Source organism: Zeus faber, assembly GCF_960531495.2.
Source record: "Zeus faber genome assembly, chromosome: 2".
In the NCBI taxonomy this organism is placed as follows: Eukaryota; Metazoa; Chordata; class Actinopteri; order Zeiformes; family Zeidae; genus Zeus; species Zeus faber.
Genome location: NC_137189.1, coordinates 51,935,652 through 51,959,997, shown reverse-complemented (window position 1 = coordinate 51,959,997; position 24,346 = coordinate 51,935,652). Strand labels below are relative to the sequence as shown.

Genomic DNA, 24,346 nt, shown 5'->3' with positions numbered 1-24,346 from the left:
GTGCATTAATGCAACTCTCGCGATGTTTCGTTCTCTTCCCTGGCCGTCGCTGACACAGGTTGGTTTGACTTTTCCGCCCGGGATCCACATTCCGACCTATAATGGCACCATTTCCCCCTTTGACTTTGAATGAGTGCCTCGTACCGCGTCCTAACACTCGGATGCGTTAGATTGTCCGCTCTGCGGCGGCGGATGGCGGCTTGGTTTGTGGGGGTAGAGCGTAGTAACGGAGCCTAGGTGAGCGTTCTGTGAGCGGGCTGCCGGAGGCCCCGCTGCCCGCTCCCCGCTCCACGCAGGGTTTAGCTGGGTCCCCCCCGGGTCTCCCCGGCTCCACCCGGCGGATCCTAGATTCGATATTAAATTCGATTTGAAGCCGTCAACGTGTTCCCTGCGTCCCGGAAAACTGTTCTTATTAAACCGCTGGTTCTATGGGCAGATGCTACTGTATAGTCAAGCCAACCTGCACCGCTAACTGCTAGCAGTGTGAGCGGTTGCAGAGGCTTTTTGTCCGATTTTAAATGTTATCTATCTATGTATATGTATGTATAATATAAAGCCTATTTTTCTATTTGATATATCTTTTTTTAGGTTAATCCGTTTATTCTATCGGGTTAAGCTTTTGGTATAATGCCTTTATTACACCGATGAGATGCCTTTGTCCAAAACATTACAATTACTCCTACACCGATGGACACAGCTATCAGGACCAGTTAGTTGCCTTGCTCAAGGACACTACAGCACGCTCTCAGGGGGAGCCGGGGATCGAAGCAGCAACCTTCAGATTGCTTGACGACCCACGCCACCTCCTGGGCTACTGCTACCTTTGTATCCGTAATAGTTTGTTAGTAGAATAAGTACATTACATTACATTTAGTCATTTAGCAGACGCTTTTATCCAAAGCGACTTACAAGGGAGAATAACATTATTCTCATAAGTATTAACCTAAAAGGAAACTGACCGGTGCTGCAGGACCATGTGATGTTCTTTGTGTTTTTGAAGTGCTTTTCTGTGTATTTGAAGTGTTTTTCCGTCCCGTTTCCTTGGCAGAGACAACGGCCATGTTCAGCACAAGTGCTAAGATAGTGAAGCCTAATGGCGAAAAGCCGGATGAGTTTGAGTCTGGAATCTCCCAGGTAACTATCTAAAGCTCTGCGGGGCTGCTGGGTGGAGGTCCGGGTGGTGTTAAGACATGTTGCTTATCCCATGGTTACTGGCATGTCAAAGACTCGGTTCTGACCGCGTAACGCTGAACGTGTGGTCCCCTTCCAGGCTCTGCTCGAGCTGGAGATGAACTCTGACCTGAAGGCCCAGCTGAGGGAGCTGAACATCACTGCAGCAAAGGTACCAACACACGGCTGACTTCACGGCAGTTAACTGTTTATTTTAGTGTACAATTCTGTATAAATTTGTGAATGAACTCTTAAGTGATTCTACCTCTGGCCCGCCGGGAGCCCGGAGGTTTCAACATGTTAATCCGACGTTGGACACCCGGTGAGGTTCCTCGCCGGCTCTGTCCCGGTGGCTGATGGGAGCGTAGCCTCGCTCTGACGTACAGTCCCGTTCCACCACGTTGGACAGCCAGCTCCGTCCCCGGCTCCCGGGCCGGTGAGGACGGGCGTCCTGCATATTCCTACATCCTCCCAGAGTCCCCTGGGGCCGTGACTGGGGGGCCAAACCATGCAGTGCACAGTCCTTCCTCCTCATGTGGAGCAGAGCGGCAGATTTTCCTTGGTGCACCTGACAGTTTTATTAAATGTTTTTCTTCTTCAGGAGATCGATGTTGGCGGCAGCAGGAAAGCCATCATCATCTTCGTTCCAGTTCCTCAGCTCAAGTCCTTCCAGAAGATCCAGGTCCGGCTCGTCAGAGAGCTGGAAAAGAAGTTCAGCGGCAAGCACGTGGTCTTCATCGCTCAGGTGAGGAAGGAGCGTGAACTGGATCCACAATGAAGCAGTCTTCAACACTAGAATGACGTAACGCAGGTTGTCGAGCAGCTGGAGATCTCCTCCGTCTGTTTTAAGTTCACGTTTTGTGGATTCATTTTAACTTCACATCTTCTCTTGCGTGGAAGTTGATGCTCTGTTAATTAATTTCAGAATCAGGTGTATTCATTCTTGGTCATTTTTACACACAAGGAATTTCCCTTGGAGTGAGTTGGTGAATTTATTTCAAAATTTCATACGTCATTGATTTCTTTTTAAAGTTTCTTCCTTTTAAACACTTTTTTTATTAAACACAAAAAATGAACATTAGTTGACTGTTTCGTAATATACTTTAATATTGGCGACGCACAGATCCTTACGAGACAAATTCCTTGTATAAGAAAATGTACTTTGACAAATAAACTGATTCTGATAATACCCGGTTCTGGTGTGTTATCATATTAAAATTTGGAATCCGTTAATCCAAATACAACCGTGGTTCTCAACATGCGGTAAAGAGACGATGTCATCATGTTGTTAACCCGACGTTGGACACCCGGCACCTCGCCGGCTCTGTCCCGGTGGCTGATGGGAGCGTAGCCTCGCTCTGACGTACAGTCCCGTTCCACCACGTTGGACAGCCAGCTCCGTCCCCGGCTCCCGGGCCGGTGAGGATGGGCGTCCTGCATATTCCTACATCCTCCCAGAGTCCCCTGGGGCCGTGACTGGGGGGCCAAACCATGCAGTGCACAGTCCCTCTTTAGGAGTTTGTGACCTCAGAGTTGTTTAGTCTGAGTGTCGCTGAGATCAAGATATTGATTTACGATGTTGTAGTCAAAAAGTTGTTTTATCAACCCAATAGTTTTATCATAAAACCTGTTTTTTTCTGTCGTTGTTTATATCATAGTAATGTTCGCTGTAATGGCCCTCAGTTACACTCTGGTTTCAGGTTCAGAAGCAGATATGAAATTCCTTGTGCTGCATTATTCTAAACCCTGCAGGGTGTTTACCTCAGGGTGTCAGTGCTTCCATCAGGGTTCCCACATCCCGAGAACCTGGACTTGTGTAATACAGCTTCACCTTTAACCATTTACGTTGTCCACTAACAATTTGAGAATGACTATTTAAACCTGATTCAAATGCCAAACCGTTCAGCTCACATATTTTGGCTAACGTTTGCGGTCAGACTTTTCAAAGTGTAGGTGTCGGGTGGTGCAACAGAGCTGACATGGAGTCAGGGAGATCTGTCCAGACCAGTATAAACAGTGCAGCATTTCATGAGCGCATGTGAAGATGAGTGGGGAACCCTGTTTGAAGCTCAAGGCGTTCCTCGTAAACCTCTTCAACGGTTTCTGTTGGTTTGTCATGACTCAATACTTGTTGGTGCCTGTGGGGAGTGTTTTGTTTCTAGTAATTCTTAATGTACTTTTCAGAGGAGAATTCTGCCCAAACCAACCAGGAAAAGCCGCATTAAGAACAAGCAGAAACGCCCCAGAAGGTGAGTCAAAGTCCTCTGGCCCGCCGGGGGCTCGGAGGTTTCAACATGTTAACCCGACGTTGGACACCCGGCACCTCGCCGGCTCTGTCCCGGTGGCTGATGGGAGCGTAGCCTCGCTCTGACGTACAGTCCCGTTCCACCACGTTGGACAGCCAGCTCCGTCCCCGGCTCCTGGGCCGGTGAGGACGGGCGTCCTGCATATTCCTACATCCTCCCAGAGTCCCCTGGGGCCGTGACTGGGGGGCCAAACCATGCAGTGCACAAACAGAGCTGTGTTAAAGTAATGACCTGCTGATGTGACAGTACGGCTGGACAACGTGGACCAGATCAAACATCATGTACTTTGATAAAGGTCTGTGTCGACTGGGCGATGTTTTGGGATAAGATGGTTCATGTGACAGACATTGCCGAACAGATCATTAACGTGAACGTCATGAGCACTGATTAGAACAGTCTATGAAGTTGAGAAAACAACTTACCGTGATGCCCCTTATGACGACATGTAACTATATTACCAGAACCACATCCGGTGTCAGAGCTCCACCCTCAGCTCCACCTTGTACATTGTTCCACCTTCATCTTGGCCCCAATGGTGGAACTGGCTGATAACTTGATGTGATGAACTTTGGGGTTTAGATCCTAACGCTAATGCTGGCCGTTTCATTGAGTTATTTGCAGACAGTAAATGTCAAGTGGTAGTTGCCAGTAGCTGCGCGCCTCAGAAATAGCGGTTGCTCGTGGGGAAACCATTGTTCCAAACATCTAGTCCTTCAACCGGTTGCGAACGTGCCGTGTCCTGAACATGGATGTTCAATCCGCAGCCCCTCGGAGGGCTAAAGAAAGGATGTAAAGCCACAATGACCAATGTCACTTCCTGTTTTGATTACCAGACAGGAAGTTGCTTTTGATGTGAGCTTCTCTCAGTCAAATATTTATGCAATGTCATGTCAAGTGTTTTGTTTCTGAAGATGTAAACGCACAGCTCCATCTTGGCTGAACTCAGTAGCGATGGCATCGCTCGGCTCTGATTCCAGCCAACCTGACCGTATCCGAACCGTCTCCTTAACCTTGTGAGCTGAGTGGTCTGTTGCTGTAATGATGGTCTCATCCTCAGCCGCACCCTGACCTCCGTGCACGACGCCATCTTGGAGGACCTGGTGTTCCCCAGCGAGATTGTGGGCAAACGGATCCGAGTGAAGATGGACACCAGCAGGCTCATCAAGGTTCATCTGGACAAGGCTCAGCAGAACAACGTGGAACATAAAGTCAGTGCACACAGCGCCCCCTGGTGCTAGGCCTGGTGACAAACAGGCTTCATTCTCTGCTCCTTGACCAAAATCTGTAGGTTCAGGGCATTTTTTTTATGGCAAGACTAAGTTGTAGTCCAGTGGTTCTCAACATGGGGTCCGGGGCCCCAGGGGTTCCAGCAGGTCTCCAGTCATCTCCCTGACAAGACACCGAACCAGATCTAAAAATTAAACAATAACAAATATTGATCTTAGATTGGATCCTGAGACTGAATCTTGGTTGTATGTTTGTGTTTTATCTGACTAGTAAAGTGTCGTGTCCAACGTTTGGCTGAAACTGACACCGACGCGCTTCAGTGTGAAGTGGATTTTTAGTCTGTGGGAAAACAGTACAAGGAACAAAACAATTTCCAGAGCCCTGTGGTTCCTGGGCACACAATTGAGACCAAACGTCCCCGACGTTGGACACCCGGTGAGGTTCCTCGCCGGCTCTGTCCCGGTGGCTGATGGGAGCGTAGCCTCGCTCTGACGTACAGTCCCGTTCCACCACGTTGGACAGCCAGCTCCGTCCCGGGCTCCTTGGCCGGTGAGGACGGGCGTCCTGCATATTCCTACATCCTCCCAGAGTCCCCTGGGGCCGTGACTGGGGGGCCAAACCATGCAGTGCACAGTCCCTCTTTAGGAGTTAGGTGTGGGAAATTAAAATAAGTTGACCTGAAATGTGAAGATGGAGGTTTACTGATAACTGTTGTTGAACCCACCTGGATTCTGACTGGATGGAGAAATGCTTCCATAGATGATGCAGTTGGAGCCATAAAGACTATGTGTGTGTTTCAGGTGGAGACGTTTTCCGGCGTCTACAAGAAGCTGACTGGAAAAGACGTCATTTTTGAATTCCCGGAGTTTCAGCTCTAATGTGCAGATGACAAAATAAATTTGTTTACCGTTACTGCTGCTTTGTCATTGGTCATTTTCAAAAAACACTGTGGTGGTGCCCCCTGGCGGCCAGGTGCAGTACTGTAGGGATAAACATGTTTACAGAGATGCAAGTTCTGTCAGATCAGATAGCCTGAAGTCAGGAGGATCCAACAAGAACATTAATGTGTGATCTTATTTTGAAATAATTCATGAAAACATTACAATTTAAAAAAATAGAATAAAAAAAAATAAAGCCAATTTTACAATGATAGTGCAGCATTCAGTTTTTATTGTACACATTATCTGCGTACTTGCTGCGGTGGTGTCTAAACAGGATGTAATTGAGGCGGTCCAGTTGATAGCCACAGCCCACCCTCAGTCCCTGCAAGTGGCTACAAGTAACCTGGAGGCTGAGGGTTCCAACATGGATGGCTGCGTCCTTCTGACCAAATCCCTCTTCTAATAAACCTGGAACAGACATGCCCCCAGAACCTCCGCAACAAGAGAAACAGGTTTATATTTACCACTTTCCCTTCTCTTGTCTTTATTGAATATTGCCAGTTTTCATGTCATCCTTAGCTCTAATGCATATTCCACTTTAATTTTCAACTTTTGCCCAGTTTTAATTTATTACTTCGGCCTGTTATGAGCTGCAGGTGGATGAGGCCGAGCCTTTATTTTCTCACGTTGACAGCTGAAGAGGTGAGACTTAGTGGTCCAAAGAGAAGAGCGGCCTTCTGATTCAATGCCCGGTTGTCTTTGAAAAGCCAACCCCTAGAGGACATATTTTGAATGTGGGGAACAGGGCGGAGGAGAAGGGACCCGGTGGCAAAATGAGACATGGGTGGCTGGTTTAATTCCATCTCTCCCGCTGTCAAGGGGTGTGACCGAAGGCTGTCTCAGAGGCGCCCCAATTCGACAGTCATGATTGTGGTCCGGTGGGTCCAGTCGTGGCCAGGAAGTGCTGCTGTCACAGGTTAGAGTCCTGATGCTTGACTGTGTGAGGCGCGCTCCACCTCTATCAAATAGGTGTTCTCCACATGCAGGAGCCTCGGTTCGAGTCCTTCGGATGCACGCTCCAAACGGGCCGGACTGCAGGGCTTGAGACTCGGTGGCTCAGGGAACAGAACCAGGACTTCAGGGTTTGGTTCCAGAGAGTTTCTGCAGAAACAGCGAATAATACAGTACGTGTGTTGGTATTCATCAGTGTGGCTATAGCAACCGGTTGTGATGCAGAAGGGCTCGATACGTCATGGGGTAACACCTCAGGGTGGGCACTAGGGGGCGCGGACGCAGCTCAAATACCGACGACGTATTCCGGAAGTGGTTTGGCAGTCACGTGACACAACAAGGTGGCCGCCGTTCAGCAACAACAGATGTGAGAATGTTCCCAAAATATCGGTTTAAATGTTCCCTTTAAAGAAGGTAAGACCGTCATCCATCAAATGAGATGTATTTATATATGATACACAAACAGTTTGTTCAAACTGACTTATTGAGGATGAGATTTTTATTGTAGTTTAGAATACTGCTCATTTACTACCCACTGTTGCTATACATAAACTATATATACACTATATACGATTATATACTACTATGTATACTATTATATACTACTATATCTACTATGTACTATTATATTCAAGATTCAAGAGGTTTATGGAATATAATAGTACCTATATACTACTATATATATACTATATATATACTATTATATAAACGATATACTATTGTATACTACTATATGTACTATATACTATATAGTAGGAGTATATAGTGTATATATAGTAGTGGTAGTATATGGATAGTGTATATATCGTATATAGTATATAAAGGGTGATGATTTGCTTGGTATTGTACACAGTGTACAATACAGACTGGTCAGAGAGCTGGTCCTCAGTCTGAATGCTCGTTAAACAGCTAGGTCGTTATAAACTACTATATATACACTATACTGTATACTATTATATACTACTATATATACTATTCTATACTGTTATATACTATTATAAATACTATATATACTATTATATACAACTATATATACCATATACTGTTATATACTATGATATGTACTATATACTATTATATACTGTTATATAGTATACATATACTACCATATACTATTATATACTACTATATACACTATCCACACCGATACTGATTCAAGATTCAAGATTCAAGATTCAAGATTTTTTATTTGTCACATACATATACATACTTTCATACATATATGCAGTGAAATGTAATGCAACGCACCCGGTGATAGCACACAATATGTCCTAGGAAAAAATTGAAAATAAAATAAAAAGTAGAAAATTCCTTTCTAATAGACCGACTAACTGACTCCTAAAACGTAATACAGTAAGTGGAATACTTATAGAATAAGATGAAAATATATAGAATAAAATACAATAAAAATGAATTGAAATAAAATGGAATAGATAGAAGGAATATGCCTATGTATATACAGATATGTGCAGATATTTAGAGAGCAGAGCGTCCGATGGTGGATTCACAAATTGCACAAAATTGCTGAAATTAAATTGACTATTTAACTATTGACACTAATGTTATTCTCCGCATTGTCTCTGCGATGCACTTAGTTTGTAAAAAAAAACAAAAAAACTTCTGAATTATAAACGATACAATAAATGAATGCTAATAAACGGCGTCATATTAAATTCTGGTTGGGAAATAGAGTTTCCCCGTTCCAGAAGTACAGGATTTATTATTCACAAGTCAAGTATTTACACCAAAACATCCAGTTTTTACGAAATGAAGTCCCAGCGCCCCCCTGGCACTGGGGACACACAGATATTTTTGGAACAGGACGGAACGGGACACTCCCTTATCTCAGTCTGTTTAAACATGTAGTTTCAGACATGTAGGGAACAAATGAAAATAAGTGGATGATAAATAAAAACAGGCACGGACCAGGAAGCGGCCCGCCCGGTGCACCGCTGTCTGGAGGAGCAACGGGGAGACGGTACAGGTGCAGAGGAGAGGTGGGGCTGAGGGTGGTGTTCACGGTGCCCTTTATGTCCCGCGTTACTGTTTTGTTTTATAACCGTAAATTTGCATCGAGGAACCAAATTTCTGTGTCCGGAACGGGACACCCGTGATCTGCCTCTCCGTGCCCTCACTGGACCCAAACTAAAAAGAACCGTGTTGTGCTTCAAATGGTCTGTTTCATACAAGTTATGAAACAGACAAAAACAAATACATCTAAAATAAAAACAGATATGTGTGCATTCCAGTTTTCCTGTGGAGGCTCTGCAATTAATATTGAAACAGTTTAAAATATTCAGAATCGATATGTATAGAAAAATCTATATTCTACACTAGTCTGCAGGCTTTTTTTTGTTGTTTATCTGCCTCGTGAGCGCAGGCGTCGGCCGATGCCGATTATCTCAAAATGCGCAAATATCGGCCCAATTAATGGGCTGACTGATCAGTCGGTCGACCACTACTACTGTATACTAAATACTATTGTATTCTACTAAAAACTTTGAAATACTACTATATACAACTGTATACTATATACTACTGTCTACTAATATACCACTGTGTATACTACAGTATACTACAGTATACTATATACTACTGTCTGATAATATACTACTGTTTACTAATATATCCTACTGTATACTGTATACTACTGTATACTTATATACAGTAGTATATTAGTATACAATATACTACTATATACTACTGTATACTACTGTATTCTACTATATACTGCTGTATACTATATACTACTGTATACTACTGTATACCACTATAAGATAAGATAAACCTTTATTAGTCCCACAACGGGGACATTTACATCGTTCCAGCAGCTAAAAGGGGACAGCAGAAGATAAAGAGCATATCAAGTACACACGATAAACCACATCAAATATATAGAAACATACAAATAGATAATAAATCACCATAAATAGGAAGCAGATAGTACTAAGTGTATTGCACATATCTTGACACATTGCACATCAGGGTTTGCACTTTCCGTGTGTGTGTGTGTGTGTGTTCTACTGGCTGCTCTGTTGCTTATACAGTAACAGCCGCAGGAAGGAAGGACCTGCATTAACGCTCCTTCCCACACTTTGGGTGGAGCAGCCTATCGCTGAAGGAGCTCTCCAGGGCCATCAGAGTCTCATGCATGGGGTGGGGTCGGTTCTCCGTCATGGATGACAGCTCAGCCGTCATCCTCCTTTCTCCCACCACCTGCACTGGGTCCAGGGGCCCCCCAGGACAGAGCTGGCCTTCTTGATGGGTTTGTCAAGTGTCTTCCTGTCAGCTGTGGTGAGGCTGTGGCCCCAGCAGACCACTCCATCAAAGATGTTGTTGGAGAAGGTCCTCAGGAGAGCCCCCTGCGTCCAGAGGACCTGAGTCTTCTCAGCAGATAGTCTGCTCTGACCCTTCTTATAAAGTGCATGTATGTGATGAGTCCAGTCCAGTTTATTGTTCAGGTGAACACCCAGGTACTTTAAGATTCCACAATGTCAATATCCATTCCCTGGATGCTCACCGGTGTCGGTGGGGGGAGTGGAAATCCACCACCAGCTCTTTGCTTTTCCCCGCCTTCATCTGGAGCCGGTTCCGCTGGCACCGGTCCACAAAGTCCTGGGTGAATTCTTTGTACTCCCTGTCGTCCTCATCTTTGATGAGGCCAACGATTGCAGAGTCGTCAGAGACCTTCTGCAGGTGACAGCCGGTTGAGCTGTACATGAAGTCTGCGGTGCAGAGGGTGAAGAGGAAAGGTGCCAAGACCGTTCCTTGCGGGGATGTGTTCAACAGTCTGTGGTTTTCCGCATTCGCAGAGATTTGTGGCAGACACTCCAATCATATGCAGATAGGTTTGGGTCTTTGCTACTCCAGAGCTAAGTCTGTTGAGGTTGACCCAGGCATTCCGTGGTAGGTCACACTCAGGTGGATTGGTTGAAGGGGGGTTGATGAACTTCCTCAACATGGAGGTTGACTCGGACCATTGCTTGTTCCAGCAGTCAAGGATCCATCCAGGGTGTGGAGGGCTTGTGCTAAAGAGTCTCCTAGCTTCGGTAGAGAAGTGTCTGCGTTTGAGTCTCTGGTGGCCATATTCAGCAGGCGTGGGGATCAGGCTTGTTGGCTCATCTGCACTCTTGCAGGCCAGCTTCAAGGTCAGGAAGTTACGACGGAGCTCTGGAGGTGGAATGCCAGACAGTATGGGGAGTAACTCGACAGGGGTTGATGGCAGGGCACCGCTAATTAGCCTCATGGCGGTGTTAAGCACAACATCAACACAGGCTGTATGGCTGCTGTGACTCCATGCAGGGGCAGCATACTCAGCCATGGAGTATGCGAGGGCAAGGGTAGAGGTGCGCAAGGTGGTGAAGTTTGCACCCCATCCAGTGCCAGCCAGTCTCTTCAGGAGGTTTACACGGGCAGTGATCTTGGCAGCAACTTGTTGGATGTGTGGCTTGAAGGTGAGGCTACGGTCAAGTGTGACACCGAGATATTTAGGGTTGGGGTCATGCCTGACGATGGTGCCGTTGAGTGTGATGTTCAGCATGGTATTCGCACATCGATTGGCAAGATGGAACACTGAGCAAACTGTCTTGGGCAGGCTTAGCTTGAGATGCAATTTGTGGAAGTACCCGCTCAGTGGCGAGAGATCTTTCTCAAGGGCATTCTCAACCACACTAAAGGCTTTGTCACCAAATCCAATGGCTGAGTCGTCGGCGTGGGTGTATTGCGAGCACTCTCCAACAGGCACTTTTTTCACTGAGGGCCACATACAGAAAAATATACAAAGGGCTGGGCCACTCACTACAGGTGAGGTATACCGCCTCACCTGTTGTGTATTAAAGTTAGCAAAATCCATCAAATGTATGTAAATTATGCTTGATAATTTAATATGCTGAAAGAAGAAAAACAGCCTACATCACAGCTTTCCATGAATGAGTTTTCATTTATTTTGTTACAAAAATGGTTGTATGCACATTGTGAAAACAGCAGCCTCTGATTGCTTCTCAGTCAGGATGGTGATCCCCCTTCACAGCCCTGTATAAAGAGGACAAATAAGGGGAAAGGGGGTTGGCTATATTTCAAGCTTATTACGCAAATAGGTTATTGGACTAGAAAATGTTATCAACTTATTAACACATAAATATTGTGTCATATATTTTTAACTCGCCTATCATGGGAACAACTTAGTGGGAGCGGTGATGCTGCTCTTTGGACTGAAGGATGTCTGGCAGGTCAGGAGTAAGTTTGCTGGATGAGATGTGAAGGACATCACAGAGATGGCTGTCGCTCATTTTGGTTTTCAATCTGCTTTTGTTCAGAGTTTAACAGAGAACATGTTTGCTCACATAGGGATGTTGAGCCGAACAGACTCATCATTCCTTTTGCGTGGCGTCTCATCAGAGGAAACTTGGCCTTTTCCAAGCTCCAGTAGAAGTCGGGTCGGGAGAGAAGCTGAAGCTGATTCTTCAGAGAATCATCACACTGCATTTCCATAAGTTCTAATTGCAGACTCTTCCACTTCTCCAGCATCCATCAAGGAGGGGGTGGAGAACAGCTTAATTTATTTCTCAATGGTAGAAACATCTTGAAGCGCTGACTGAATTCTGCCATGAGAGATGTGATCACAGACACATGTTTCCCCGTTTTAGCAGGAAGCTTGGCCTTTGGAAAAGCAAATTTGATTTCGGACAGCGTGGGGAAGTGTGCAACATTGAAGTTGTGTAGTTGTGTCTCAAAGAGACGGAGCTTCACACAGAATGCTTTCTCCATGTAACATCAGTAAGGACCCCCACCTAAAACACGGGGTTTCCTCCATCTAACATCAATAAGGACCCCCACCCAAAACATTACATTACATTTACATTTAGTCATTTAGCAGACGCTTTTATCCAAAGCGACTTACAAGGGAGAATAACATTCAGCTACATTGCGACAGAGATTAGTGTAATAACAACATTGGTGTAACAATAAATACTGCAAGGTGGTGCTAAGTAATTGTAGATTAGGACAGGAGGTACTCACTGAAGAGCTGGGTCTTCAGGTGCTTCTTAAAGACAGAGAGGGAGGTCCCCGCTCTGGTCATTTTTGGCAGCTCGTTCCACCAACGTGGAACTACAAATGAGAATAGCCTGGATTGCCGTGGCTGTATGGCCGGCAGAGCCAGGCGACGCTCATTTGACGAGCGCAGCATCCGGGGGGCAACATGTGCTCTTACAAGAGCACTTAAGTAGGTGGGAGCATTCCCAGCAATCACTCTGTAGGCCAGCATCAGAGACTTGAACTTGATGCAAGCGGCTACAGGTAACCAAGCGGCTACAGGTAACCAGTGGAGCTCGATGAGCAGCGGAGTGACATGTGCCCTCTTTGGCTGGTTGAACACCAGTCGCGCCGCCGCATTCTGTATCATCTGTAGTGGCTTCACCGCACAGGCCGGCAAGCCTGTTAAGAGGGCGTTGCAGTAGTCGAGACGGGACATCACCAAGGTTTGTACCAGCAGTTGAGTGGCATATTGGGTCAGGTACGGCCTGACTTTTCGGATGTTGAGTAGTGCGAAGCGGCAGGACCGGGAGACGGCGGCAACATGGTCCGAGAATGTCAGTTGGTCATCAATAATGACACCAAGATTCCTTGCAGCCTTGGTAGGAACAAGAGATAGAGAGTCGATTTTAATATCAATGTTGTGATAAATACCTTGTTTGGCCGGGAAGACCAGCAGTTCCGTTTTCGCCAGATTTAGTTGAAGATGATAATCCTTCATCCATGTGGATATGTCAGCGAGACAATCCGAGATCCGCGTCGAGACAGTAGGGTCGTCGGGCGGGAAGGACAGATAGAGTTGAGTATCATCCGCATAGCAGTGATATGAAAAGCCATGTGAGCGGATGATCGGGCCCAGTGAGGTGGTGTATATGGCAAAGAGGAGGGGTCCTAGCACCGAGCCTTGGGGCCCCCCTGTGGTGAGGTTGTGAGGCACAGACAGCTGGCCTCGCCATGTCACACTGAACGAGCGCCCAGTAAGGTAAGATTTGAACCAGGAAAGTGCACTGCCCGTTATGCCCATACTTGAGAGTATGGACAGGAGTATGCAATGATTGACAGTGTCAAAAGCAGCTGATAAGTCTAGCAGAATGAGAACCGAGGATTTGGCAGCAGCTCTAGCAGTTTTTAAGGCCTCTGTCACAGACAACAGGGCTGTTTCGGTGGAGTGACCACTTTTGAAGCCAGATTGAAGTGTATCAAGAAGGTTGTTTCTTGACAGGTATTCTGTAACCTGTCTAGAGACTGCCCTCTCTAAGGTTTTGGAAAGGAATGGGAGGAGAGAGACCGGCCGATAGTTTCCTACTTGATTGGGATCGAGTGAGGGTTTTTTGAGCAGTGGTGCGACCCGAGCCGCTTTTGAAAGCGGAAGGGAAAGTGCCGGAAGTTAGGGAAGAATTAATCACATGTGTGATTGCCGGGGTGATAGTCGGTGATATGGCTTGAAGGAGGTTGGATGGGATCGGATCTAGCGGACAGGTAGTAGGACGGCTACATGTTAGTAGTTTAGATACCTCACTTTCAGCGAGGGGGGTGAAACCAGGGAACGATGAGCCTAGGGCTGGAGAAGACAGGTTGTGAGTAAGTTGTTTAGTGAATTGGCTGCTGATGGCTGCCACTTTGTTAGTAAAAAAGGAGGCAAGGCAGTCAGCAGTGAGGTTAGTAGCTGGGGGAGGTGGTGGAGGGTAAAGCAGAGACTTGAAGGTGGTGAATAACTTACGTGTGTCTGTGGCACTGTTGATCCTATCGTTGAAGAAGGCCTTCTTGGCAGCAGTGATGCTGGAAGAGAAGGAGGACAGCAGTGTCTGGTAGCTTGCAAGATCCTCAGTTGTTTTGGATTTGTGCCATTTCCTCTCGGCTGCTCTGAGGTCAGTGCGCGTTGTCCGGAGGGTGTCAGTCAGCCAAGGGTGCGACTGGGTTGAACGAGCAGGTCTGGTGGATAGTGGACACAGGCTCCAGACATGAGCTCAAGGTGGAGCAGAGGGAGTCAGTGGCATCATTAACCTGCAGAGAGGAGAAAGTGCCATGGGGTGGAAGAGAAGAGGAGAGCACAGAGGAGAAGTGGGTGGGAGACAAGTTGCGGAGATTGCTGCGGATAGTAACCATGGGTGGGGAGGTGGGGGGTTGTTTTGGTAGCTGGACATTGAAGTGGATGAAGAAGTGGTCAGAGAGATGAAGAGGGGTGACCCATAGGTTGTCGGTGGTACAGCTCCGAGCAAGAATGAGATCAAGCTCTTTGCCAGCCTTGTGAGTCGGTGGAGTCGGGATCTGTCTTAGCTCGAACGAGCGAACCAAAGACAGGAAGTCAGCCGAGCTCGCACTGTCCAAGTGGATGTTCATGTCTCCGAGGACGAGCATGGGACACTCATGCTCAGGGATTGATGACAGCAGGGTGTCAAGCTCATGTAGGAAGTCACCTAGTTGTCCTGGTGGACGGTAGATGACGACCACATAGGCTTTCACCGGAGCAGTCACCAAGACGGCGTGATATTCAAAGGAGGCAAAGTTGTTTAAAGGCAGCAGTGGATTAAATTTCCATGTGTTGGAAAATAGCAGGCCAGTCCCACCACCACGGCCAGATGGTCTGGATGTGTGGGAGAATAAGTAGTTAGTGGAGAGTGCAGCCGGGGTTGAGCTATCTTCCGGTTTAATCCATGTCTCAGTGAGAGCAAGGAGCTCTAAGGAGAGGTGGTTGGCATGACCAGAAATGAAGTCTGCCTTGTTAACTGCAGATCGACAATTCCACAAGCCAACAGAGAAGGAGGTCTTTGCAGAAGATGTTTGCTGCAGGGACCTGAGGTTACCCGGATTGCATCGGCGTATGGTATAACGACGCTTTCTGGGTGACCTTGAAGTTGTAGGGATGCGGTAGTAGCACATTTTGTATGGAGTGAGAGAAAGAAGGCAGGTTTGCCTTGTTCGGTGTCCTTGCTTCGGTTGACGTGCAGAGGTAGACGTGCGTCTTTACACAGAGCGTCTTCACATGAGAGCGACTACAAATGGGCCAACGCTTGAAGCTAACGCTTCAAGGGCAGGACCATAAATAGGTGATAGAATACAGCTGCTCGTGTGATTAGGGTTGCACCTGGCTAAGAGCAGGCCCACATAAGAGAGGACTTACCTGAATAGGGGGTGTGTCTGGAACACAAGCTTGTTGGCAGATCAGCAAATAGCAGTGAAATGTACAGAGTCAGTCCAGTAGTCCAAGTTGCAATACTACAATACGAGCAGTGATACACTACACAGCAACCTCAGCACTAGAGCTCGACTCAGAGTTAGTTTGTAGTGCAGGGTATTTATCCCTGTCCAGCGGAAGGAGGACACGCCCAGAAAGTTAGACAAAGGGTTTACTGATTAGAGGGAGTTGCTTGGCTCACACCCTTGCTGATGGCTGAGCAGTTAGCAGCAGATATGCCGGTACTACCCTGAAACCAGCTAGGACAAAGTAAGTGCCAAATAAGACTGAACCAGCAATAATAACAAGAAAAACAACAGCAAAGGACAACAACAAACGACAACAATAAAACAGATTTAGTCAGTAATGCACTTCTATTTGACGTGCAGAGGTAGACGTGCGTCTTTACACAGAGCGTCTTCACACGAGAGCGACTACAAATGGGCCAACGCTTGAAGCTAACGCTTCAAGGGCAGGACCATAAATAGGTGATAGAATACAGCTGCTCGTGTGATTAGGGTTGCACCTGGCTAAGAGCACGCCCACATAAGAGAGGACTTACCTGAATAGGGGGTGTGTCTGGAACACAAGCTTGTTGGCAGATCAGCAAATAGCAGTGAAATGTACAGAGTCAGTCCAGTAGTCCAAGTTGCAATACTACAATACGAGCAGTGATACACTACACAGCAACCTCAGCACTAGAGCTCGACTCGACAAAACATGGGCTTTCCTCCATGTTACATCAGTAAGGACCCCCACCCAAAAGACGTGGTTTCCTCCATGTAACATAAGTAAGGACCCCCACCAACAAACGTGCACACATCATCGTCTGACATCGTCTGAACCAGGTGGCATTCGACCCTGGGCGTGGTCGAATGCTGCCCACTGCTCCTGGCTGCCCCCCCGGAGGAAGGACAAGCCAGGATAGGTCAAATGCAGAGGCCACATTTCACTGGCCACCATCCAAAGCATGTGCATGTGTGTATGTGCATGTGTTGTGGTGTGTCATGTGACGATAAAAGATTCTTCTTCTTCAGATTGGAAAGCTTGAAATTCTATGTGGTAGAGCTATGTTGACTGTTTTCACAACAGTGTTCATCACATCACCAAGCTGGACTGTCTTGGCACAGAGGGCTTCTTGGTGGATGATACAGTGCATTTTAACAGCCTCACCTCCACTCTCTTGCACCTTGGCGCACACCATAGAGGCCATTCCTTTGCGCTCGCCTGTCATTGCTGGAGCCCCATCCATTGTAACTCCACACAGCTTGTCCCATTTCAGTCCTATCTTGTCAATTGCGTCAGACACAGCTTCAGAAATGTCCTTACTTGTTGTTGTGCCCTTTAGACTCCTAAGATCAAGCAGCTCCTCCGTAATGCAAAAGTTATCGTCAACTCCCTGCAAAAAAAATTAACAGCTGTCTTTGTGGCATCTGTTCTCTCATCACATGTTCTCTCATCGAGTAAAAATCAAAAGCGCAAGCTTTATCTGACACTTGATGTTTCAAGTGAGCTGACAAGTCTTCGATTCGCTGGACAACTGTGTTTCTGGACATGCTAACTCTTGTTTTGTCAAGAAGCTGTCTTGTTCAAGACAGTAGCTCCACCTTGTGTTAAAACTAAGAAGTACAGTACAGTGAAGCACAAGTTTCATGTTATATTTTTTGAATTTAGACCACAGGCGGCCCGCAGTTTGGACACCCCTTTACTACTGTATACTTCTATATACTACTGTATGCTACTGTATAGAAAGAAGAAACAGTCTTTATTTGTCACGCAACACACCACACTACAACACATGCTTGTACACACATGCACATGCTTTGATGGTGGCCGGTGAAAAGGATCCTCTGCATTTAACCATCCTGGCTTGTCCTTCCTCCGGGGCCACAGCCAGGAGCAGTGGGCAGCGTACGTGGACGCGCCGGGGACCAGGTGATAAGTGTCCATTGCTGGTCAGGCCATGATGGGTGCATGTTTTTGGTGGAGGTCCTTACTGACGTGAGGTGGAGGAAACCCCATGTGAGCACGGGGAGAACATGCAAACTCCACACACAAAGGCTCCTGTTTGGGAGATAACCCACCGGAGCACGGTGCCAACAGCGCCCCAGGCAGGAATCGAACCCAGGACCTTCTTGCTGTGAGGCAGCAGTGCAATGCACTGCGCCACCGTGCCACCGTGCCATACTACTATATACTACTGTAAACTACTATAAATAATAATAATAATAATAATAATAATAATAATAATAATGTGGGGATAGTAGCTCAGGAGGTAGAGGTGGTCGTCTAGTAATCTAAAGGTTGCTGGTTGGATCCCAGGCTCCTCCTGCTAGCATGCTGTAGTGTCCTTGGGCAAGACACTTAACCCCTCATTGCTCCTGATGGCTGCGTCCGTCGGTGTTTGAACAATTGTAAGTCGCTTTGGATAAAAGCGTCTGCTAAATGTGATTAATGTTATGTAATTAATAATAAACTACTATATACTACTGTATACTATTAGTATACCACTTTTTACTATAGTGTAGAATGCAGCAACGCTCCTGGTTTTCAAGCAGCCTAAGCATGCACATGCCACGCCTCTCTCCATCTCTCTCCTGGCTTCCTGTAGCTACTGCATCAAGTTCAAATCCTTGATGCTTCTACAGTGCGGTCAGTGGATCTGCACCCACACACTGCATCACATATCCGGCTACACCCCAACCCGCTCACTGAGGTCTGCAAATGAGTGGCAGCTGGTGCTGTCTCCAATGCGTTGAATGACTTGTCCATCCAGACTCTTGTCATTCATCCAGTGGTGGAACAAGCTTGTTACGCTCTGCAGAGATACTCGCAACCTTCCAGGAACACCTGAAGACCCTCCTCTTTCAGAAACACCTGAAGACCCTGCTCTTTCAGGAACACCTGAAGACCCTCCTCTTTCAGAAACACCCGAAGACCTTGCTCTTCCAGGAACACCCAAAGACCCTGCTTTTCCAGGAACACCCGAAGACCTTCCTCTTCCAGGAGCACCCGAAGACCCTCCCCTTTCAGGAACAAGCCGAAGACCCTCCTCTTTAAGGAACACCTGAAGAACCTGCTCTTCCAGGAACACCTGAAGAACCTGCTCTTCCAGGAACACCTGAAGAACCTGCTCTTCCCGGAACACCTGAAGACCCTCCTCTTTAAGGAACACCTGAAGACCCTCCTCTTTCAGGAACACCTGATCCCATCCTAGCTAGTACTAACTCTTCTTGTTTCTGTTGAGACTACACTAACAAATCATGAGCTGTTCATGTTGACTAGCTGTTAAGGTGTTATTAGACATAATGCACTAACATGAAAAGCTAACGACACTATTTACGACTATATAGGACTACTATGCACTTGTATCTGGTTGAATTTACAAACAGGAGATCATGCACTTAAGTTGGATGTTGCTCCAATGATGTCTGATGTGATTGTTTCAGGCCTCGCATGTAATTAGCTTTGGACAAAAGCATTTGACAAATGAATAAATGAATACATACACAATACATAAATACTACTAATATAGCTCCATATACCATTGTATATTATTGTATATAATATATACTCTATATACTATATGCTACTGTATAGTACAGGAGTCAGTAATCCAGTGTTAGATTTAAAGATGAAATAACACTTTTTTAATTCCTGGAGGGATATTCAGACAGAAATAAGAAATAACACAAAGACTTCCTCCCGTGTTATTGCTCAGATTATGGAGCATGATGAACTTCCGCCAGCGGGTGGCGTGGCTCGCCGTGGGCCTGTACCTGCTGCTGAGTGTCATGGCCGCCTACTACATCTGTGAGGTGCAGCGCTTCTCCTTCGAGCTGGTGGAGGACAAGAAGAGCGGCCATCTTGCCTCTGCTCTGCCATCCTCTGTGACCTGGACCCAGAGCCTGAAGACCCGCCTCCTGCTCCTCCCCCTCTGGGTGTGGGCCACCATCTTCCTCCTTCCCTACCTGCAGCTCTTCCTCTTCCTGTACTCCTGCACCCGGGCCGACCCCCGCACTGTGGGATACTGCTTCCTGCCGCTGGGCGTGGCCCTGCTCTGCAGCCGCCGGCCCGCCTTCACCCGGGCGTCCAATCAGATCGGTCGGCTGCAGCTCATCGACACCTAGAGCCCTCGCCTGGACCCAGAGCCACCGCTTTAGACACTTACTGAGTAAAGTGGGACCAGAAGGAAGTACTTTAGAAGAACTTTTCTGTGTTTGAATGTAAGCAGCCATTTTCTCTTCTGTTCTCATATTAATGGAAAGGGTTTTTGTGCCATTTGGAGTATTTCAAATTAAACTTCAAACACCATCGAGTGATACTACGCCGTCGCCATGACGACAGGACACAGATCAGCTGTTTATCAAAACTTTGTTGACAGACTTTACAAAAGAAATTTGACCCTTTGGATTATTATGTATTGTCCATTGAATGTATATTCAAGCAGCTGGAAGTGAATTCTACAATCAAAGGATTGAAAATATGCTATATATACACAGTATATTTACACATATATACACATACATATTTACAGTACACACACACACACACACTGACTACTTCACTAGGAACAGTATAGTAAAAGTGGGCGGGGCCTCATCAGTTCTTCTTGGATTCCACAACATGGTGGAAACATTCCTTTAACATTGTTCTCCATGTTGACATGACTCCGTCACACAGTTCCTGCAGATCTGTCAGCTGCACGCCGATGCTGCCGACGGGGTTCCATCACATCCCGAAGGAGTTGTGTTGGTTCTGATCCGGTGACTGGGAAGGAAACTGAACAACGCTCAACTCATTGTCTTGTTCATGAAGGAGCTTTGAGACGACTTTTGCTTTGTGACGTCATCAGGCAGGAAGATGGGTGTGGTCATGAAGGGATGCGCATGGTCAGCAACAATACTCCAGACATGATGGATGGCTTGAACCCAAAGTGTGCCAAGAAAACATCACCCACATCATGACACCACCACCACCCACAGCAAGACACCAGCACCACCTGGACTGTTGACACAAGGCAGGTTGGGTCCATGGATTCATGATGTCGTCACCATGACGAGCATCCCTCGGTGTCTCCGTAGAGGTGGAGGTTGATGAGACCGGGCGTGGTTGGCTCTTTAACTGTTTTAGGAGCTGGGGCCCACTGCAGCCTCAGCTTCCTGTTCTTCTGACGCAGGTGGAACCTGACGTGGTTCTGCTGCTGTCGTCCATCCGCCTCAAGGTTCCACATGTTCTGGTTCTGAGATGTAGTTCTGTTCACCACGTTGTACAGAGCGCTCATCTGAGTGACGTAGCCTTTCTGTCAGCTCCAACCGGTCTGCTCGTTCTCCATTGACCTCCTCTTGAAGAACCACCACTCACCGGATGTTTTTTTATTTTTCACATCATTCTGAGTAAACTCGAGGCTGTGTGCGTGAAAACCCCAGGAGATCAGCAGTTACAGAAATACTGAAACCAGCCCGTCTGGCACCAACAATCACAACACGGTTGAAAACACTGACATCACATTGTTTCTTGTTCTGGTGGTTGAAGCTGCAGACACTGATCTGCAGGATGTGATGCACCGTACTGCTGCCACACGATTGGCTGATTAGATAACTGCACTAATAAGTAGGTGTACAGGTGTTCCTAATTTAGTGCACAGTGAGTATATTATATATACACACACACACACACACACACACACACACCCACCCACCTTGAAGCGACTGGAGCCGCTTCCTGTTTCCTGTTTCCTCTTTGCTTCCGGGACGTGACGTGGTGTTCTGCTGGGGTCTGTGGTCCATGGGAACCCTCTGGAACATTTTGACACTCGGTTCCTGTTTGTGCTCTGTCTGATTAAAACACATTCAGATGTTTGATGCTGTGGTGTTGTGTTGCGATGTGGTGATGGAGCAGATCAGAGTGGATGTGACGTTTTTATTTGATATTCTATTTAATCTCATCTAACTTCAGATACAAATAATTGTAATACAAATAACATTAATTTAAATAATATTTGAGTATGAATAGTCCTTTAATAATACACTGATATACTTAATAATGTCAGTAAAAATACCTGAATATACACCGTTCAGCCACAACATTAAATCATCACCAATAACACTAATACTGTGTAGCTCCCCCTGGTGCCACCAAAACAGCTGTGAGGTGGAGGCATGGACTCCACCAGACTCTGAAGGTGTCCTGTGGAATCTGGCACCAAGACGTAGCAGCAGATCCTTTAAGTCCTGGAAGTTGGAGGTGGGGCCCCCATGGATCAGGCTTGTTGTTCCATACAATATATAACAGTATATATATAATAATCATATATAACAGTATATATGTAATAATAATAATAATAATAATAATAATATATATCACTATATATATTATAATAATATATAACAATATATATATAATAATTATATGTATAATAATATAAAACACTATATACACTACTCACAAAAAGTTTGGGATATTTGTCTTTTGGGTGAAATTTATGGAAAATGCAAAAAGTTGACGCTCCAGTGATATGATATGATGAAAGTAGAGCATTTAAGTAGAAGATACAATGGTGATTTCCTCATCTCAAACTATGTATTGAAACAAAAGTCAACAACAGTGGTGGGTTTACTACAACAACAAATGTCAACGTCTCAATAACTTGTCATGTGGCCTCGAGCATCAGTTACAGCTTGACAAGGACGTCTCAAGCTGTTCACAAGTCAACTTATTGTTTGCTGAGGCCTGGCCCCCCACTCTTCTTGAAGGGGGCCCTCAGGTCATTGAGGTTGTGGGGTACAGAGTTTGGAGCCTCTACACGGCCACTCAACTGATCCCATAGGTTTTCTATGGGATTCAGGTCTGGAGAAAGTGCAGGCCACTCCATTTGAGGTGCCCCAGTCTCCAGCAGCCGTTCCCTAATGATGCCTCCTCCATGAGCTGGAGCCTTGTCGTCCATGAAGATGAAATGAGGCCTGTGTTGTTCATGCAGGGGCACAATGACTGGATGAATGATGTCATTCAGGTTGTATGGGCTTGTCACTGTACCATTCACAAAGTGTAGGACAGTTCTGTATTGACTCGACACACCTGCCCACACTGTAACACCACCACCACCACCAAAGGCTCGTCTGGTGACAACAGTGGCTGATGCGTAGCGCTCTCCTTGACGTCTCCATCATTTCTGCTCAACATGAATCCACTTTCATCAGAGAACAGCACTGAGGCCCCTGGTCCCTCGTCCAGCGTCAACGCTCCCTGGCCCCTGCAAGACCATGATGCCTGTGCCTGGTGGTGTGGTCAGGTACTCTTGCAGGTCGTCTGGCACGCAGACCACGCTGATGTCAACGGTTTGGAATGGTCTGACGTGACACTTGGTGCCTCTCACCTCCCTTAAATGTGCCTGGAGTTGAGTGGCATCATCATGCGGTTCCTCAGGGCACTGTTCACAATGAAGCGCTCATCAGTGTGGGATGTGGCCACAGGACGTCCACTTCTATGTCTTTCTGTGACTCTTCCAGTCTCTGTATCTCTGTTGCAAGCTGCTGATGACGCTCTGTGACGCTCTAAGCTCAGTGGCCACTTCCCTCTGACAACATCCTGTTTGAAGCCTCGCCAGGCGAGGTGCTGTTGATCAGTTGTTGGTGTGGTCTTGGTCTCATGATGTCAACATGTGAACAGCATGATGAAGAGGACTTTAAATACCAACTCTAATTGAACCAGGACATTTATTGGTGGATTCATGGATCAAACACCTGTTGTGAATTTTTCCGTTCAGCTCCTTGTTGGAGAACAGCAAGTTGTGCAAAAAGTACTGAAACATTGAACAGTTGGACATGTGCATTCAAAAGTTTAGAGAAGGTCAAATGAAGTTCACCTGGAAAGGTTATAGTGCATTTTAGCTTCATCCTGAAATTTTACCCGAAAGCCCAATATCCCAAACTTTTTGTGAATAGTGTATATATATAATAATAATATGTTTCACCACTTGACAGGTGCCATTGGAACCAGATGATCAATGTTGTTCACTTCATCTGTCCCTGTTTTTAATGTTGTCCATGTAAATAGTGATGTCAATAATATATTGATATAAATAGTAATATAGATATACACAGCACAACATTAAAAAAGTAGAAAAAAAGGGTATGGAGTGAAACACTCTATTGGTATGGGTATCACTTCAAGGGTACTGGTCTGGGGTCCTCATCAATGCCCAGCCCTAGTGGCCTTGCAGCGATGATAGAAAATACAGTTTTGGAGTAAATGATTCCACAATAATGGACCGATCTGGATCAAACTTGGACGACGGCGTGTTGGGACCGCCCCCCAATACACATTTTATTCATCTTGTCTGTGACTGCAGTGGATCCATGGCGTCCATAGAATACTGACGTCAGTGACAACACGATTGTACTTTTATATTATTAGTAGTAGTAGTATTATTAGTATTAGTATAGGTGTTATTATTTTTTATTTTTTAATTATTATTTTATTATATTTGGCCTCCACCAACAAACACGGAAAGATGTCAGACACTTAAAGAGGAACTAAAGTGT

General features: G+C 46.2%; 2 protein-coding genes across 2 annotated transcripts; both read left to right on the top strand.

Moving 5' to 3' along the window:
* Positions 1-16: 16 nt before the first annotated feature.
* On the top strand, positions 17-5,615 carry rps7 (ribosomal protein S7). Its single transcript, XM_079996740.1, has 7 exons — positions 17-58; positions 1,049-1,134; positions 1,271-1,342; positions 1,772-1,915; positions 3,355-3,419; positions 4,534-4,684; positions 5,504-5,615. The coding sequence occupies exons 2-7, from the start codon at positions 1,060-1,062 to the stop codon at positions 5,579-5,581; spliced, it is 585 nt and encodes a 194-aa protein (XP_079852866.1). The 5' UTR covers positions 17-58; positions 1,049-1,059; the 3' UTR covers positions 5,582-5,615.
* Positions 5,616-6,940: 1,325 nt separating this feature from the next.
* tmem251 (transmembrane protein 251) lies at positions 6,941-21,574 on the top strand. Its single transcript, XM_079996980.1, has 2 exons — positions 6,941-7,009; positions 19,525-21,574. Exon 2 carries the CDS (start codon positions 19,535-19,537, stop codon positions 19,931-19,933), a length of 399 nt encoding a protein of 132 aa, XP_079853106.1. The 5' UTR covers positions 6,941-7,009; positions 19,525-19,534; the 3' UTR covers positions 19,934-21,574.
* The last annotated feature ends 2,772 nt before the right edge of the window (positions 21,575-24,346 follow it).

Bases quoted from the DNA above. Each gene is read 5' to 3' on its own strand.
- tmem251 (XM_079996980.1), top strand. From the start codon at position 19,535: ATGATGAACTTCCGCCAGCGGGTGGCGTGGCTCGCCGTGGGCCTGTAC.
- rps7 (XM_079996740.1), top strand. From the start codon at position 1,060: ATGTTCAGCACAAGTGCTAAGATAGTGAAGCCTAATGGCGAAAAGCCG. The intron at 1,343-1,771 runs GTACCAACACAC...TTTCTTCTTCAG, and splicing joins TGAACATCACTGCAGCAAAG to GAGATCGATGTTGGCGGCAG. The intron at 1,916-3,354 runs GTGAGGAAGGAG...TGTACTTTTCAG, and splicing joins ACGTGGTCTTCATCGCTCAG to AGGAGAATTCTGCCCAAACC.